Source organism: Macrosteles quadrilineatus, unplaced genomic scaffold (genome assembly GCF_028750875.1).
Source record: "Macrosteles quadrilineatus isolate MER2022 unplaced genomic scaffold, UCM_ALF_1.0 Scaffold_7__1_contigs__length_78375512, whole genome shotgun sequence".
NCBI lineage: Eukaryota > Metazoa > Arthropoda > Insecta > Hemiptera > Cicadellidae > Macrosteles > Macrosteles quadrilineatus.
Window position 1 is genome coordinate 51145907 of NW_026542600.1, and position 18860 is coordinate 51164766.

The window sequence follows — 18860 nt, forward strand, 5'->3', positions numbered from 1 at the left end:
GTGTGTATATGAACTGTAAATAGACAAACATCGTCCGATGTGATATTTTAAACACAAGAATGCTGCTGGAGATGAGTTGTAAGTAGCTCGAAACATGTACAGCATGTAAATTTCACACCTTCAGGCAAAAACAAGTAAAACTCACCTATAGTAAAAACAAAATCAATGTTTTCAGAACAAAATTAGCATTATTCATGAAACTAATAATTTGAACAATCGCAGGTGACGATAATGATGTCCTCGTGATCGCGGAGATGTTCATGATTTTGCCGCGATCGCGGGGAAGTACCACCTATGAGGCAGAGGCCGCTCGGCTTGATTTGGCCTAGGGCCGCAAGTACCCTAAATCTGGCACTTCTCTTCTGTATACGGTACACTGAAAAGGTGAAAAGGTTCGCTGTCAAAATGTTTTATAGTAAGCGTAGGTGATATGGGGGCACTGAGTGAAACTTGTCCAAACGTCTAAGATTTCAATTTATATGAAATCAGCCTGATGATAATGGGCTATAATAAAGAGCTCTCCAAAAAAGATTATTGTCACAAATACGAAACTATATACAGTAGAGTCCCGTTAGTCCGAAATGGTTGGGACCGGACCCATTTCGGATTACTAAATATTTCGAATTAAAGGTTTTTTTTAATTTTTTGAAAATGTTTAAAAATATTTTTAATTTTTTTAGGACGCTAGGCACGAGCCCTGGATTGTTTTTAACATTACTTTAGTCTAGGCCTGGGGGCTGCAGCATTATCACTTAAATAAAATCCATTTGTGATTTGGCGGGATTGGAACCCAGGACAAAAATGAAAAATGTTAATTAAAAAAATGGCGAAATATTTACTAAAATACTCTATAAAACAAGTCTATCTCGCCCTGCCGCTACAGAATAATTTGGAAGAGGTACAGCTAACTGTTAAAAGTTTAATACAAAAATTTAAAAAATTTCATAAAATTGAAAAAAATTTTTAAAAAAAATTAAAAAAATATTCTTTGGTTTCGGATTAAGCGGACTTTCGGATTACCGAAGTTCGGATTATCGGGACCCCACTGTAATTTGGGATTATAGTTCTTAAAGTCATATGTTGAGGCTCAATAAATATCCATTAGGCTATAGGACAGGATAATCTGTTGTCACATATAGTGGTTATGATGAATAACTAACAGTGGCGGTCCCAGGGGGGGATGAGAGGAATATACCCCCCCCCCCCTCCCGAAATATTTTATATTTTATTAGCTGAAATAAATACCATTAACTTGAGCATATTTTAGAGCTCAAATACGTATAAAAATGTGTTTTTAGGCTTTAAATTCAAAAAATTGTCTGAGGGGACCCCCCCTTTTTCTGGGGATATTCCATACCCTCAGACCCCCCGTGGTCATCCCCCCCGAAATGAAATCCTGCGACTGCCAACTAGTGAACTTAAACAAAAAACCTCAGTGAAGGCTTTTGTCAAGGAAAAGATTTTTTATCTCTTGTGTTTTTAAAATTAATTTTTGCAAAGGAGGACGAGGACAGCAGTTCTATTTTGATTTATGGAATTTTATTACGTTAGACCTAGGGCCTAATAGTTTTGACTACACTACTGGATGTTAGGAAACTCCTCCCGTTTTCAAATTGATTTCATATAGGCACATTTAATTGTCTCTAGTGTATTGTATAGTGAAGGGGGAAAACCTACGAGAAAGATTACAGTTAAGCAGAATGATGTAATGCAAAGGAAAGCTGACATAAGGAAAGAGAATTTCTGTCTGCGATCTTATTTATTAGATTTAGAGTAGCGAGTTATTTTAGAATTGTAAGTTTTTTGGACCATTTAAAAAAAATATATATAGAAGTTCACAGCTGTTATAGAAGTGTTATCAAATCAAATCAAAAAATCCTTTATTCAAACAGTACATTTGTATACATGAATTGTGTTAAGTCAAGAATAAACATAACTATACATTGATATACATAACTATTGATTTGACATACTAATAGCTAATTGAAAAAGTCCCCGATCTTGTAGCAGCATTTATCTGACAACAATTTGAATAAACTGGTTTTAAATCTTTTAAAATCTATCAAACCCTTTATGGTGCTAGGCAGGCTATTATACAATTTTGTACCAGAGTAATATGGAGAATGTTCGATGGTGGAGGTGTTATGTCTAGGGTATGTAAGGCTATTCTTTTGTCTTGTGTTATAGTTGTGAAAATCAGAGTTATTTGGAAAATTTGATAAATTTTGTCTTATGTACAAAATCAAACTATATATGTATATACTGGGAAAAGTAAGAATTTTATGATTTTAAAAAATACTCTTACAGGATTTTTTTCCTTTAAGTCCAAAAATAATACGGATAATTCTCTTTTGCATCTTAAAAACTTTTTTCTCCTATCTGAATTTCCCCAGAAGATCACACCATAATTAAACAAGTGATAGACATAACCATAATAAACCATCATGAGAGTGGATATGTCAACAGATTTAGATAAAATAATGAACATAAAATGTGCTTTATTAAATTTTTTTACTACTTCACCAATATGATTTTGCCAAGTCAATTTTTTATCCACTGTGATGCCTAAGAATTTCACTGAGCTTACTGAATTTAGAGAAAGATTCAAATCTAATTTTGTTGATGGGTCTGATTTCTGGTAGTTTTTTTGGAATTCCATCAGAAGAGATTTATCTTTATTATCTGTGGAAAGGTTGTTGTAAACAACTTAAGCTTCCAGCTTTATTCTTTTCCTTATGTAAAATGTTCACTTTTAGGGAATTTTCCATATAGGCTAGCGAATATTAGCGAATTTCCTATATAGGGAATAAGCTATTACCGAAGTACTCATGGTAAACCTTGGACCCGAGACCGATTTACTTTTTCGCTTTGAGGTCCCTAGAGGCCAAAAAACACCATCCGTTCAAATTTATATATATATGGTATATGTGTGTCCGTTAGCACGAAAACTCGAGCAAAAATGATCCGATGCCGATGAAATTTGGTACAAGCGAGTAAACCTACATCTATTCGGACGAGTTTGCGAACCAGAATGATCAGACTATGGAAACGGGGACTAATGTGGGTTTTATGTGGTAAAAACTGGTTTTTCTCATTTTTGGCCCAAAAAAAAACATAAAATTAACCAATTTCTTTCCAAACCATTTTGTAAAGCTTATAAAAACAAATAATTTAGTATATTGAAACGTTGCTATGCACCTAATGGTTACGAATAAAATTTTAAAAAATTTTAAATTCCTATGTTATTCTTATGGAGAATAAGTAAACTGTTGTAGTTTTCTTGTTTATGAAGATATTTTGATCAAATTTGGAAAATGAATTTATTTCTTACTAAACTACTGTATTAACATTTTACAAAAAACCTGCAGCAGGGGTATTTAACTTTCATTTTTTCAAGAACTTGGCAAACTTAAAACTTAAATAGCCTAATTGGACACCCACGCCAGGTTTCAAGTCTATACATGTTGTGTTTTTTTGATACCCCTAAAGTTTTTTTCCCCAGCTTCACATTCTAGGACGACGCTAAGCTCTAGCATGGGATTTGGCAAATTACTTCAGGCTAGTCCTAGAGGGTCATGGCATTATCACATGGATAAAATCTATTGGCGATTGGTGGGATTTGAACCCGAAACCTCAGCCTCCAAAGCCCTGCACTTTACCATTAAACCAGCTCTCTCTTTCTTTAGATATGATATAGTAATTAGCTATTTTTTTTTTTTAACTACGGCAAATCGGATTTTCCAAGGACTTGGTAATACTAATGATAAAATCTATGTGTTACAATGGATTTATGTTATTATTAGTATGTTTTTACGGCATTGTGATTTACTTAAGTTGAGTTAAACAACTACCTACTTTGGGCCAATAACAAAGGTGAAATTATATTTATTCCAAATCAATATCTGACCCAAATCATTCAGTATTACGTAATGTTTCATAAGAGTTGAGGTTTGCAAATGAGAGTATAATTACAATTATCAAGATTGAAAATCAAGAAGTGTACTTCCAACTTTTATATAAGTGATTCTTTGGTCATTGAACTATAGTCCAGTACTAAATACTTCATCATGAACTTCAAAGCAGAGCTAAGTGTCTTGTATATTGTGTACAGTTTGAGTTATTCCTGTGTCGGTTATCGCCTAAGGTAAAGTTCTTATCTCATGTTTGAATACTTATCCTTAATCTTGTTTTTAATGTAGCTTAATTGTATAGATAAAATTCAACCACTGGATAAAGGTGTGTCAATTAGCATTAAAAGATCAAACTTTGCATTCATATTGAACTAAAATTGATCAATTAAATTTATGTGACTCCGAATCTGGTTACTGACCAGTCATGGAAAATCTGACTTGCTATCTTTTTTAGTTATGTTCTTTACTTATAATTCTAGGCTCTTAAATGGTTTAGGTACCTTGGTGATTGCAATATATTATACTTTAAGAGACCTAGTCCACATAATAATAGCTTTTGATATTTTTTCTCATTTAAAAGATGAATTTTTACTTATTGGGAACTAACATTTTAAAGCATTTTATAGACCTTCCAAAACTGAATATTCCATTTTGGCACCCATGTCACTCTTGTGAAACAAATAAAGAAATGTGTTTTCTCTTCATCTTTTTTTTTATCAAACTAACCTTTAGTTATGAGGCTTATTTTGTATTTACCTTCCTAATTTAAAAAATGGCTTACTAGAGAAACTATGTAAACTATACATGATTTCAGTTCCAAGTACATCTTTATCATTTTGGAATGTGGCCACCATAGGGTATGTTAACAATATGTAACCTACCCCCTGTGCACCTGTTAAAAACCTTTAGTAGGACTTAAGGCACAAGTAGTTGTATTATTTATACTGATCAGACCTTTTGTTCAATGCCTCCATTCAAACATAAAACACATCTTGTTCTTGTTTTATAAAATTTGAAACCCAACCTTCTTTCAGTTTTGTTCCTGTATTATTATTTAACTAGTTACCAAACTTAGTATTTTTGATTCCTTACCAGTTAAATAAAGTTAACATTTGTTTCTAAAACGAGTCTCTTCTACCTTAACATACATACCAAGTTTCATAAAGATCGGTTGAAAAAATTCAAAGATAAAAATGTATATGTAAAAAAAACAAAATGGCAGACCAAGCGATTTTGGAAAAATGTTATTCTTGATTTTCTATTTATTTTGACCCAAGGAATCAATACGTAAATTATGTCCTTACCTTTTTTTACGCACTGTATATTATATACTGAACACATTTTAGTTGGCTAAAATTTATAAAACTCTTATTTAATATTGCACATAACTACAGATTCAAAACAGTGAGGAGCCTAAGTGGCCATTATTTACTAGCCCAAAACATCTCTCAAATACTGTAACTCTTGTTGAAAAGTACGAATAAAGAATCATTTGCAAAATATTTAGCAGTGATTTCAATGTAACAAACTAACTAGGTATCACACTATACATAAATATAATATAGTAATAAGTAATATTCTATCCGTTATAACCCTGTGTGATTTACTTATCTTAAAAGTTTTTATTTGTTGTCTCTTGGCTCCCAAACTTGTTTAATGTTTAGTGTTTTGTAGATGGCTATAAGTGGACACAAGTCTGAGAATGCCTCTGGAAACAACCTTTGACAGACAAACAAGATAAAAGCCTGTTTACCCTCTGACATCCTTTGTCAATAAAGGTTCAAGTTTCTTGAGTTTCCTACTTGAGTTGTCACTTGATTAATATTTGCTTTGATAACTTGTATTTTCCATGTCGATTCTCAGAAGTTTATTTTGCTTTTAGCCTGCTAGGAATTATATAAACGTTTGAAGTTTGTAACAAATGTCAAAATACTTTTATGGTTTGAAGTATGATTCTTGTTGTATTACAGCAAATATCTGTTTTTAGAATGTTCATTGAGGTGCTAAAGTAGTTATTTTCGTCCCCAGGTCTTTGATCCCCAATCGAGAGGATCAACTTTAATTTTTCCCTTTGTTAACTTAGTCTTTTGATTTTAATGATTTTTTTTTCATTTTCAAAATATACTATGATATTGCTATTCAAATTGTTGTTTATTAACTTGTTTCATGTATATTTTACCAAATGAAATGTGAAAATAACTATTTTGAACTTGCGTTTAAAAAATGTTCGTTAACTTTTTGCACTTATTTCTCATGGTGGAGAAATATTTATACATATTTCTTCAACCAACCAAAAACAGTCTGCGTTTAATACATTTTTAACATCTGCCGTTTGTTAATATAGCAAAACAATGGTGCCGTTTTGATAATAAATATTTTATCACATTAACCCTAATTGTCTTTTCACTAATTTTCTAACTTGGTATTTGAATAAATTGTTTCATAAACTTGTGTCTAAAGAGTCACTTAAGGCCATAATGATGAAATGTACTTTTAGAAACCAAAAACCTCTGTACCAACATTATTATAAAACACAATTTTTTATTCGTAGTTTGTAATTTCATACATATACACTATATTTTACTTGAATAAAAAAAATAGATTTTCACCCTAACAATTAACTATTAAAACTGTTACAAACCTATGTTTTAGTAGAAGCCCTTAATTGATAACTATTTTAGCCTCGATTAAAGTTTAAAGTGTATTTTGAATTAACAAAAGGGATAAGTATTTCTTTCAACTTTTTTAGAAGCAGTGTCTCTAGTATTGCCAATTATAGCTGAATTCTACTGGTGCACTATTGTATCACTCCAAGCTTGACTCGCCTTGAAATCGTCCTTGAAACATTTAGTTTAATATGCTTTCTTTTACTGCACTGAGACTTTAGATTCACTCATTGACCTTGAAAGACAAAGTTTAAACCCAGCTCTTATCTTCAATGATATCTTCCCACAACAAGAGATAATAAATTATCTTTCATTCAGTAATTAATTAATGCCTATAAAACATCAAGTTGTTGATGAAAATTTTCCAATATTTTTATTTTGTAATAACACTCTAAACTTCAGTCTTCCTGCTAAATAAAAAATGTCAATTAATTTTTTTCAACACAAATTTAAGAGCAACCAATATTTGTTCCTATAGTTACCTGACAAAGCAGGCCTCCTTGCAATGGTTATAGCACACAAAGTAGCTAATTGCTGCTTTTACTTACTTTTGATGCATTCATTTTTTTGCCGCACTCCATTATTCCAACCAAACAACACAAAACAGTGTGCTTTTATTAGGCACATAATACGTGTACGCTTGGAAATAAGTTGGCAACACTTAAAGATACAACTACAATCAGCTGGTGCAGCGTTTCACAGCCTCTTTTAATTTTAATACTATGACTTAACCTGTTTATTCCGTTAACATTCTATTTTCGTTCAATACTTGGATTTAACCTAACCTTAAAATGTGTTGTTTAGTGTTTGAAAGACTAATTATTTATATGCTTTATAGTATCTGTAGAAAAAATATAATGTGTAACGCGAGCGCAAAGTACCTTTGCTGCACTCAAGTGAACATTTCTCTCATGTGCAGCAAAGTGCCACTTTGCACACTAGTTACACAAACAACTATTTTCAATCCAATAAAGTCATATTCTTCAGGTTGAAAAAGGACTATACCTTTTCCTATTTTATTCAAGAAACAGTTATGCTTATTTTAGAACATGTCAATTGTATTTGAGATTAGCTAAATATATTTTAGAAAACATTCAATGAAGTTGAGAACAGTCAGTTGTATTTGAGAAGGTATCAAATTAATTTAAGAGAAGTGATTTATATTTAAGAAATAATACAGTTGATTCTTAAGTGGATATGTGCCTTAAAACAATGAACTTAACTATCAACCTCTCAAATTCAAACCATCCTTTCTGAAATGAAATTAAATATTTCTCTATTCCATATTCCATATAATACTTTCTCAAGTACAATTGACAGTCATTTACATTTGTTGTTTTATCTAATTCAACTGACCAATCTAATCTACATTTGGCATTTTCTCAAATACAAGTAATGATTCTGAAATACAAAATAACTTCTCAAATAAATGTGGAAAAGGTGAATTATTTGCTAATTCAGCATTAAAATAGTAAGCTTTATTTTGTTTGAACAGTCTTAATACATTTTAATGAAAACTTTATGTTGATCATATTTTATTGATATTGAATATATAAATAGTAATTCAATTTTGGTTCCTTTTTAAACATTATTATTATATCATAACTTAATCTGAAAACATACCAATTTTAAATTTAATATTTTATGAATACTCTATGTAGGTAGATTTTTACAGTTTTGAATACCGTACTTTTAATTTAAAATAAACTCAAATGTTTCACCTTTATTCCATGATTGCACCTATTGTCTGCTTTTCATAACAAGTCTGGGAATCAATCTGCATGGTATTCAATATTTGCGTAACAAGTTTATTGAAAACTCTGCCTTCCTAGAAAAGTTAATATCTTTCTCATATAGCAATATTAACTTTATGACATATTTTTCATAAGCCTTAATATATCAAAATTTCATCGGCAATGTAGCATAACAAATTTCTCTCCTGGCTATAGGCTTTGATATTACAAATTATTCTTGACAACTGCAATATTAAAAATTCCATATTACCTGTCAATTACATGAAAGAATGAAAGTTATATAAACAGAGAATGTATTCTATGACAATAACAAATGCCATGTCATTTCTTATTAATATCTTTCAAACTTATTATATATGAAAAGCCCACACTTTCTACAACATCATACCCTATCTACTTTAGTGAATTTCCCTATAGGAGAGCTATTACCATAGGTGGAGCGGAAAGACCAAGACCCAGGACCGATTTACTTTTTCTTTTTGATGTACCCAGAGGAGATAAACGTCATCCGTTCTAATTCCTATACATTATATTGTCTGTTAGCACAATAACTTAATTAAAATTCATCCGATTTTGATGAAATTTGGTACAAACCTGTAAAACCTACATTTGTGTTTTACGATTTTGTGAATCAATATGATTGGACTATGGGAACAGGGATTTGTAGGGTAAAAATTTGTTTTTCCTTTTTTGACCCCCAAAACAGCATTTTGCAATATATTCCTTAATTGTTTTATCGAGGTTAAAAGACTAATCATTTAGCAAACTGAAGTATTATTGTACACTTATTAACAACAGAAAATGTTTTTAAAAAACTGTTAATTTTATTTTTTTATTTTATTCTTATGAAGAACAAATAAACTGTTGTAGTTTGCTTGTTTGGGGATGCATTTTGATCAAATTTGGCAAGATTGTTTATTTCATTCTAAGATCTTCAAATTTCAATACAACCCCCACTTTATTACCATCCCTGTAGTAGCAATCCTTAGCACTCACTCATTAAAATTAATGTTATTTTAAATAAAATCTAAATTTGAAAATTGTATTTACACATTAAACAAAACTTTAAATTGTATGCTATATAGTTTGCTAGGTATTTGTTGTTGTCAATAACTAAACTCTAAAGGTAATTTTGAAGGTCTTCTTGGGTATTTGGTCAAAAAATAATTTAATTAGTGTTTTTCATTGGATTGGACATTAAATTAGTAATTAAAGTGTATGGCTGTTAAATCATTTTGACAAAAATGTGGTACTTAAAGGGATTGAATGTGGTAATTTTGTCATATGTTCAAGTAGGAGCACAACACACAGGCTGAACAAAAGTTAAATTTTGCTATTATGTCTTATTAATTATGCTCAAGAAGATGGTTGTAATTTTATCCCAGAATTTCTAAAATCATAATAATCTTTCACAAGAGCTGCTTCTCGTCCATCTCTAGATTTTTCACCAGATTAGATGGAAATCACTGTTTCGGCCAGTAAAAATTCTTGCCTTAATCAACTGTTCAATATTTATAATCCTCCATTTTTAATTGAACCATAACTTCACATTTTTTATTATGTCTAGTCATAAGTAAACTTCAAGACCTCACAAATATGGACACAGTCCATACCAAACTATGGTGTTTTCTGTTTATATTTCCCGCCCGCGGCAAAACACCGGCAGGGCATAGAGTACAGTGTCGCGGTGTTGTTTTCTCTCTGCTATCAGTTGTGTAGGACCTTTGATCGACCAAGGTGACCCCTGCTGTCACTTGTCCGTGGCTCATTCTCGTTCAGTTGTCCGTCAGTTTTGACAGCGCTAGCATCTTCGCTCCTCTATGTAAGTGTTGTCAACCCACACTAATATTAGACATCGTTCTTTTCATATTGTTCTGTAAAACTAACTAATGTTGGCCGATGTTTTTACTTTATTTCGTGATAGATTTTTCACGTCGATTAGTTTATGAATTATCTTTTATTTAGTGTTGACTGTTTTAATGCTTACTCTGTGGCTTAGTTATTTTTTATCGACGTTTAATTTATGCTACTTTTTGTTTGAGTTTTACCAATTAATGTATTATTTTATGACTTACAAAATACAATCGCATTTCCTTTCCTTCTTTAGTTTATGACAATCTTAAGTTTAGGATAGATCTACGACCTATCTAAACTGGCACTCTAGTTTTAGAAACGCAACTTACCAATCATAATTTGCACATATTTGACATTTATTATAATGGTTCAGTTTTTTAAATAATTTTGATGCTAATTAAAATCCTACCCTACGGTAATTTTCTTTGGTTTCATTAGTGGCGTTTTTAGTTTGTGTGAAAAGCATTGAGCTACTGTACAATATTATGAACGGCGAGAATGTACTATAAGTATTATGTACTACAAATTATTATTTTCAAGACTGACTAATTTTAGCTGTTGGAATATATAAATAGCAAAATTGAGGTCAAAGACTCGTTCATTTAATCGTAAAACTTAATAACAAATGACCTTCACCTCTCTTCGTTGCCAAGTCCAAAGGCCTTTAAAACTGTTTTTTATACTTCTTGATTGCACAAGTACGTAGATTCGCAACATTGACGACGTCACTGACAGTTTAACTGTGCATTCCGTTGATGATAAGGGTGTTAATGACCTTGACCTTGCATTTAGCTGATGGAAGTTTGATAAGAGCACCGGGCAAGGTGTTCGATTTTGTTACAATAAACTATGTTTTGATTATTTGATACAATTGGTGTATAGTTAGTTATTGTGTTTACCTAAGTTATATGAAGAGTATTCGAATTTTAAGGGATTATAAAATGTAATGTTGTTTATGTTTCAATATTAATTAATTGTATTATTTACTAGCTAACCCTGAAAAGTTTGCTGTATTTTACTGTTTTACAATACTTATAACTTGAAAATTAATTTTTGTACCTTGGAAACCCTTAAGGAATACTTGAAATTCTTCATGGAAACTAATTTGTTAATGTGATACCCACCCTTATTGAATCTTATCGTAAAATTGAAGCAATTTATTACTTGTATTTGGCCAAAAAGCACATGCAGGAAATTTAGCTGTTATATTCTTTGGCTGTTGCCAAAAATATAGTTTCAGCTTTATTTATTCTGTCAAACATAAAAATCCTGTCACCACACACCCAGCATATTTGTTGAACCCATTACTTTTTTGGCTCATATGTAGTAGTTTAATTTGAAATAGAAAGATTAGTGATTGAGAGATAATCAGTTTTTATACATAAGTAGAGATTAATATTTTTTTACCTGTAGATTTCAATGTAATGTTTATCTATTGAACTTTTGACCTAATTGAAGCTGTTCAATATTTTGTAGTCACATTAGTACTTAGACTTTCGCAACAGAGTCAAAGCACAACTCTGGATTTCTCTTAAAGAACTCGCCAGATTTCAGTAAATAGTTGAGTCAGTCATATCTCTAAAGGATTATAGATTTACAAACTGCGATATTAAAGAATTGTTTTAAGAGAATACATGTTCCTACAAGTAATTCATCCGTTACTTTAACTTACAATATCATTTTACTGACCGGATTAGTTTTAGCTGTAAGATACAAATTAGATATATTTGTTTACGAAAAGAAGGGTTAAGACTCAAGAGAGAGGGGAAAGTGGTATAACATATGTTTTACCAGTATTTTGCAATAAAATTCACACTATATATACTTAACTTTAAATTGTGTTTTTATTATTTAAGAAAAATACAAACAAATCCTTTGAATGATTCAGGATATGTTCTGATAGACCTGAAATTGTATTACTATCTACTTGGAAATTCCATCAAGTACCGGTACTCAAAGATAATTTTTTCACATAATTCGGAGCAGAATTTATCTTTACTTTAGTACTGAAATCACTGTCACTAACTTCTTTAAACAGGAAAATTAATTTATTGCCAAGATATGTATGCTTAGTTGAATATTTCCATACGCTATTTTTTTTCCTAGGACGCTAGGCACAAGCCTGGGAATGTTATCACATTACTTCAGGCTAGACCTAGGGGTTGTGGCGTTATCACTTACATAAAATCCATTGGTGATTTGGCGGGATTTGAACCCGGGACCTCTTGGACCAAAGTCCCGTGCTCTAACCACTAGACCACAGACAATATAATCTAGACCAGCTTGCTCTCCCTGTGTATGCTATTACATATAAGTGGAAGTAAAAAAGATTCTTCAAAACTAATCTGGCTTATAAAATCTTACTTACTTGGGGTAAAACTGTTAAATTAAAGATACTTCAAAAAAATGTTTAAATGTAATTACAAAATTCTTTTGTATATTATAGTGTACTGTAGGCCTACATAAAATTATTTTAAGAACCATACCATATATTTTATAACATAAATGATCCAAAGTGAATAAAAAGATTGAGCTCAGTAAAGTAACAGTGTTAGAGTTTCAATGGATCAATCACAGAGTATATTGTGAGCTTTCACACTTAATATATTGAATTATCGAGTAATTGGGTTTTGTACTCTCTGCCAGAGATTATCCCTACGATACTCTAACTTAGGGTAGTGGACTAACATTGTTAGTGATACCATCATAGCCATCATACATTCATTTAGTCGATATTCTGTAGTTTTCTGATAAAATTTGGGGTTAAAAGTGTTTGAAGTTTTTTCTTACAAAATACTACTGCCATTAAATAATTGAAAAATTATCATACAAGACAAGTTGAATCAAATTAATGAATCTAAAGGACATGCTTAAAATATTATCTTTGAATCAAAGCAATTTAAGGTTTTTATTTATAACAGAATAATGAAACCTGCACAAAATATACTGGTATAGTTAGTAAATAAACTATAGTAAGTTAATATAAAATTATTTCCTAACACTTCAAAAATACCTAAATATTTTCAGAAGAGAAATGGACTAAAAGTTCTTTATCACTTTCTCTAACTGATCTTAGAATTTAAACCATATCAAATTGTTCCAAGATATCACTTTGATATTTTTCTGAAAGGTATTATGAAGTTAAAAGTGTAATAAGGTTTATTATCTATGTTTTTTATCACTGTTATTTATATATTTTCCAAAGCTTGCCTTTCACAAGAACCCTCTAAATTAAAGATGAAAAACACATTACATTACATTAAAAACACAATTTTTATGCTTCACAGTAATGCTTTGCTAGGTTGTTGACTATGCAATTTGAAAACATTTTTTTTACTATAGAAATATTTTGCAAATATTTGAAACTTGTTTTGGTGTAACATTGAATTTGTGCTTTAACAGATTATATTGCTTTGAATTATTTTATTTTGAAAAAAAAAATTGTTTGTATCCTAGCTACTTTAAATAAAATAAACATTTTAAACATGTTATTTTTAACATTTTAATAAACATTTAGGCCTAGCATTTTATTAATAAATAATTTTTTAAAGTTTGTTGCCCTCTGAAATGAAAACATGTGCATTATTATATAAAATATACACAATCACGAATGTTTGGTCTGTTTTACCTTATGGAAACAAAAGACTTATGCTATTTTTATACCTTACGATTTTACGAAATAGTTGAAAATCGAAACCCCCAGTAGATATTATCAACAGACATCTTAACATTTACCAAACCTAGCAAGGCAATAACTTGTGACTTCACATTTGGGAAACACACTTTCTGCGAAGTATTTATTGTGCAAAGAAGACAAGATTCCAGTTGACAGGTTTTGAGGGATGGAAGTAAAGCCCAGACAGGGTCGAATTAGATTTTTGAGATCCTCCCAATTCTCTTTTCAGTTACAATACATTTCTCACTGAAAAAAATTGACTTGGCTTTAAAAGAGACAGTTTATACAGTTCTAGAATATATTTACTTTTTAGCAAATTTCCCTATTGGGAAGAAAGTATTACATTAGTTGGAAAGTATTACGTCCTAGACCCTGAATCAATTTACTTTTTCATTTCCATGTCCCCATAGTCCAATAACAGTACTTTTTGGATTTTATACAGGTTTATATTATTAGATAGTGCGTGTGTATCCGTGAAAACAATAACTTAACTCGAGTAATTTTGGTAAAACGATAACCAGCAAAATTCTGTCATAGGGAATAGAGTGTTATGAGGCCTCTAAATTTTTGAAAATAATTTTTTATTTACCCTTAAAACATTGAGATGGCTAGTTATCATACAGCCTTCATATAAAAACAAAACATTTTGTATATTGAAGCATTGTTGTATAGTTAAATATTATGTAGGAAATTCCAAAATAAGTTACTGTATATTTGGAATTCCTATGTAATTCTTATGGAGAAAATGAATACTGTTTGCTTGTCTATGTGATATATTTTGATCACATTTTGTAAATTTATCTATTAAATCCTAGCAAACCTAAGTACTCTAAAATCTAGTATTATTTAAACGTGGAATTAACATAACATTTTCAAGAAATTATTTGAGTAAAAATCCAACCAGACAGATTTAAATTTGCTTATTGTGCAGTTTTTCTGCGGGGGGGGGGGTGAATTAGTGTTGTAATTATTTATTTGTCACAAAAGTAAGACTGTTTTTATTGTTCTGAACATTTACCAATTTTTTCAAACAAAATGCAAATCTTCCATATTTTATTAAGATCAAGTCACCATTACAACACAACAATGAATTTATTATAAATTTCATCCAACTACTATATTTTTCATGCATTGTTTCATGTTTCAACATTTGTCAAGACAGGATTTTCATGGGACTTTTTATCTATATGATGCATATAACAACCGCTGTATTTCATATCAACTTATATCATTTGTCAAGGGAGGAGACTGATTTACCCTCATGTATCAAGAGATTTCATTGCAGTGTACCATCCATCTTACTAATGAAACATCTAAGACATACAAATGTTCTCCTTTCATTGGTGTCGTTGACTCGTGTAGTGCTTCTACATATAAACAAGTCTATAATTTCATCAATATCTAGTAAAAAACATTGATTCTTTAAATGTATAAATATGTAAAAATTTATGCAACGTCTAATTAAGTTTGTAAATACGTACATTGTGTTTAAATTCAATCTACCATCAGATATGGGATAGTATTTGGGGGATTCAGTAAAAAAAAACTTCCTAAGTAAAAAATCCATTCTGAACCATTGCTTAGGTTAAAAAAAACTGTAGACCTATGTTCAAATATTGGGTATTTTAACATCTACTGGCCTGTATATTTTTGGAATGGTAATACTATTAACTAGCAATATTCACAGCTTAAAAAAAAATCAAATTTACTATACTTAACTTAATCAGCACATTTAAATTATTTCCTCCACATGAACTTCTTGAAAATACTCCAAATTATATCAGTATTAAAATTTTTACAAGTCAGCAAACAATCACCAAAACTCCAAAGATATATCTTTTAAAAAATTACTTGAACTAATAATTGAAAAGGCACACTATAAAAGAGGAGATTTGTGTTCTGATGTTTTCGAAACGGACAGGAATTATTTTATAAATTATGAATAATTTGTGAACATAGACAGCAATCGTCCATTAAATTTAATTTTATTATTACTTTATTACTTGATTTTTGTGATGCAAACTTTTACATTATAAATAATATTTTTTAGTTTTGTATTTTAATTAGTAATAGTTTACTATGCCTACACTCCTGTCCTTGTAATAGGTACTTAAGAAGTTATGAAAAAAAACAAATTTTGGTTTTGTTAGGTATGCACAGTATTAAACGGTTAAAAGACAATTTTAAATGTTTAGAACTTTGTTTATATTTTTTCCTACAGTTACCTAACAATGTACATGTTCTCTCACTGGCCAATTCGCTCATCAGTGAGACAATGTTAACATTGTCTCACTCTAATTACTTTGTCTCACTCCAGATTTGCAACGTGAAGGCACGAAATAGTGAGCGCGTAACATGCAGACAAGGTCGTATGCGCGCTCGAGTGCAAAGTTGTCTCACTCGAGGGAAATACTTACTCACGAGCCATAGGCGAGTAATTAGTCACTTTGCTCACTAGTTGCACAAATAACTATTGTTACATTGTAAACAATTAGTTGTGAAATACAAAGTGTGAAACCTCTATCTTAGAAGTACCTCGTGGCATTTCTTCTGGCAAAATTAACACCAACCTTGGCATGCCTATCTGACAGTTTAAATTTGTCTTGCCCTTACATTGTTGATAACATTTAAATGTCTACTGAGTTTTAATGAACTATATTTTAAAATATAGTCTTTAAACTTTAATGATATTGTTGACAACATTTAAATGTCTGTTGCATTTAAATAAACTATAATTCAAAATATAGTCTGTAAACTTGTCTCCTACTGACAATTTTGACAACGTCTACGGTGTTTAAAATCAACTATATTCCATAAATTGTAGTATATTCTATAATTTTCAATTGAGTGCATTATGTTCTATTTTTAATGACAGCAAAAATATTACATGGATCAAGTATAAAACTTAATTAATCGTTTCGAGAGATAACTCAAGCTTGAACTGAATGAAATCTTATTCAGGTCAATAACTAAACTTTATTGGTTCCTGGAATAGCTTCAATGATGCGCTTACACCACCTGTGCTGAACAAGCAGATTTATTGATTGAAATCTGTCTTCTTTTATTTCCAGTTTCATTACAAACTCTGTTGAATCATTGTGTGATTTTAAAAGGTCGCAAATCTTCACTTTTAATATTAAAAAACTTTCAAATATTTACTTCTGTGACTTTACAGTTGATTGTACCTTAACTAATTTACCAATTTAATTAGGATTCTGTAATCTTAATCTAAAAATGGATTATTTCTGTAGTGGATAGTAATTTAAAATATATTCAATGTTTAATTGGATCAATGGATAGTTTTTAATCTTTTCCTTCAATTTTTTCCCTTAGTAATTCAAAGGCTGCAAAAAATTTATAATTCGAGATTTGATTTGAATTTGATTTTATAAACTTTTAAGTTAATGATAGTTTAATTATTTATACATAACATGCTTTGCTGAATGTTATTATATATAAATATGTAACTCTAATATTTTTTCCTACAATCACCCGACAAAGTTGGCTTCCTTGTACTGTTTATAGTACAGAAAGCTGCTAATTGCTGCATATTTATACTTTGCCGTACGGTTTATACTTTGCCGCACATCAGGATTCCAACGAAACAACACAAAACAGCGTGGTTCTATCACGTAATCCGTGTACGCTTGGAAATAGGTTGGGAACACTTAAAGATAGTAACACTATGAGCAGCTGATTGACTATTATAACTACGATTTAACCTGTCATTTCGTGTTTATAGTTTCGGTATTTCTGAACTTTCTGGACTTTTCTTTTAAACGTTTTTAAAACATTCCTACGATCTTAATAAACAAGAAAATACCTTTAAAGCATTTTTTTAGGCGCGGAAACCACTTCAAATTACAAAAACATACGAAACTATATTCTCAAAACGCGGAGCACATTTCTTGCCAATTAAAAATAGCGGAGTGATACGGACCGGGTACTACTTTCTCTAGGACACCTATTTGTGTTGCCAGCTGAACCTAAAAACGTGTTGTATAGTGTTTGAAAGACTAATTATTTATATGCTTTATAGTGACTTTAGGAAAAATATAATGTGTAACACGAGTGCAAAAGGCCTTTGCTGCACTCGAGATCATTCCGCACTCGCCTGCGGCTCGTGTGTAAACGTTGCTCTCGTGTGCAGCAAAGTGCCACTTTTTGCCCACTAGTTACACAAATAACTATATTGGCACAACGATACACATTTGTGTAGTACAGATACTGGTGCTTAAAAAATTTTAATACTGAAATTTTATTATGTCAATACAAAAAGGAAACAATCACTTAACAATCAATATGAACAATAAAGTACAGTACACAGTTTAAATAGTAGTATATATAAGTGTATTACAAATTAAATTAAATTATAATCCTTCTTTATTGAGGCGAACTTACAACCTCATGGTCCTTTCTTACAGTTTACTTCATAATGCATGTGGTTGATAATGCTAATAAGAACAATATTTTCGAACAAAATTTAAACAAAAGCTATGACTGTGACTAGAATAGTAATTTAAAGGTTAACATCATCTAAAAAGTCAGTAATAGTATATTACGTTACTAGTCCTGAAAATAAGTGTTTGCCGGACGAGTGTGGTCGTTCCCGTGCGAGACGAAGTCGAGTATATGAATCAAGATCTTATCATGTAGTAATCTATTTGAAAATTAGTGTTTTTAACGAATATCATAAGACTATTATTATCAAATGTCAAAAAAATTAATCACAAGAAAACGGAAATTGTTCTGGATAGTAAATATTTTATTATTAGTTTTACAATTGAACATTCTGAAATTTGCTCTGAAATAAGCAACTGGGAAGTTGTTTGTGGAGTCATGAAACTTAATCTAAATCCCTAATTGTAAAATTCCTGAGTTGTTTACAAATATGAAATACTGTACAGTAACATGTGTTTGTTTACCTAGGTGAGATAATATTTCTGGAAAGTGACTTGACTATTTCTGTGTAGGCATTACTGAGATGATGAAATTGTAA

The 18860-nt window shown here is 30.6% G+C and overlaps 1 protein-coding gene across 4 annotated transcripts in view; it reads left to right on the forward strand.

The window, feature by feature from the left end:
* Window positions 1-18860, forward strand: part of LOC128998222 (fructose-bisphosphate aldolase-like) — a 41008-nt gene that overhangs the window by 1766 nt on the left and 20382 nt on the right. Inside the window, exon 2 of one of the 4 annotated variants that reach the window (XM_054424258.1) lies at window positions 4726-4768. The exons of 1 other annotated variant lie outside the window; for it this stretch is intronic. Coding sequence is in view for 1 of the 3 variants with exons in the window: in XM_054424253.1 (XP_054280228.1) it covers window positions 4068-4144 (77 nt within the window). In the remaining 2 variants the exon portion in view is untranslated. Of the gene's footprint in view, window positions 1-4052; window positions 4145-4725; window positions 4769-10033; window positions 10154-18860 lie in introns of those variants that run through there. 2 more of the 4 variants (XM_054424253.1, XM_054424254.1) reach the window with 2 other exon arrangements.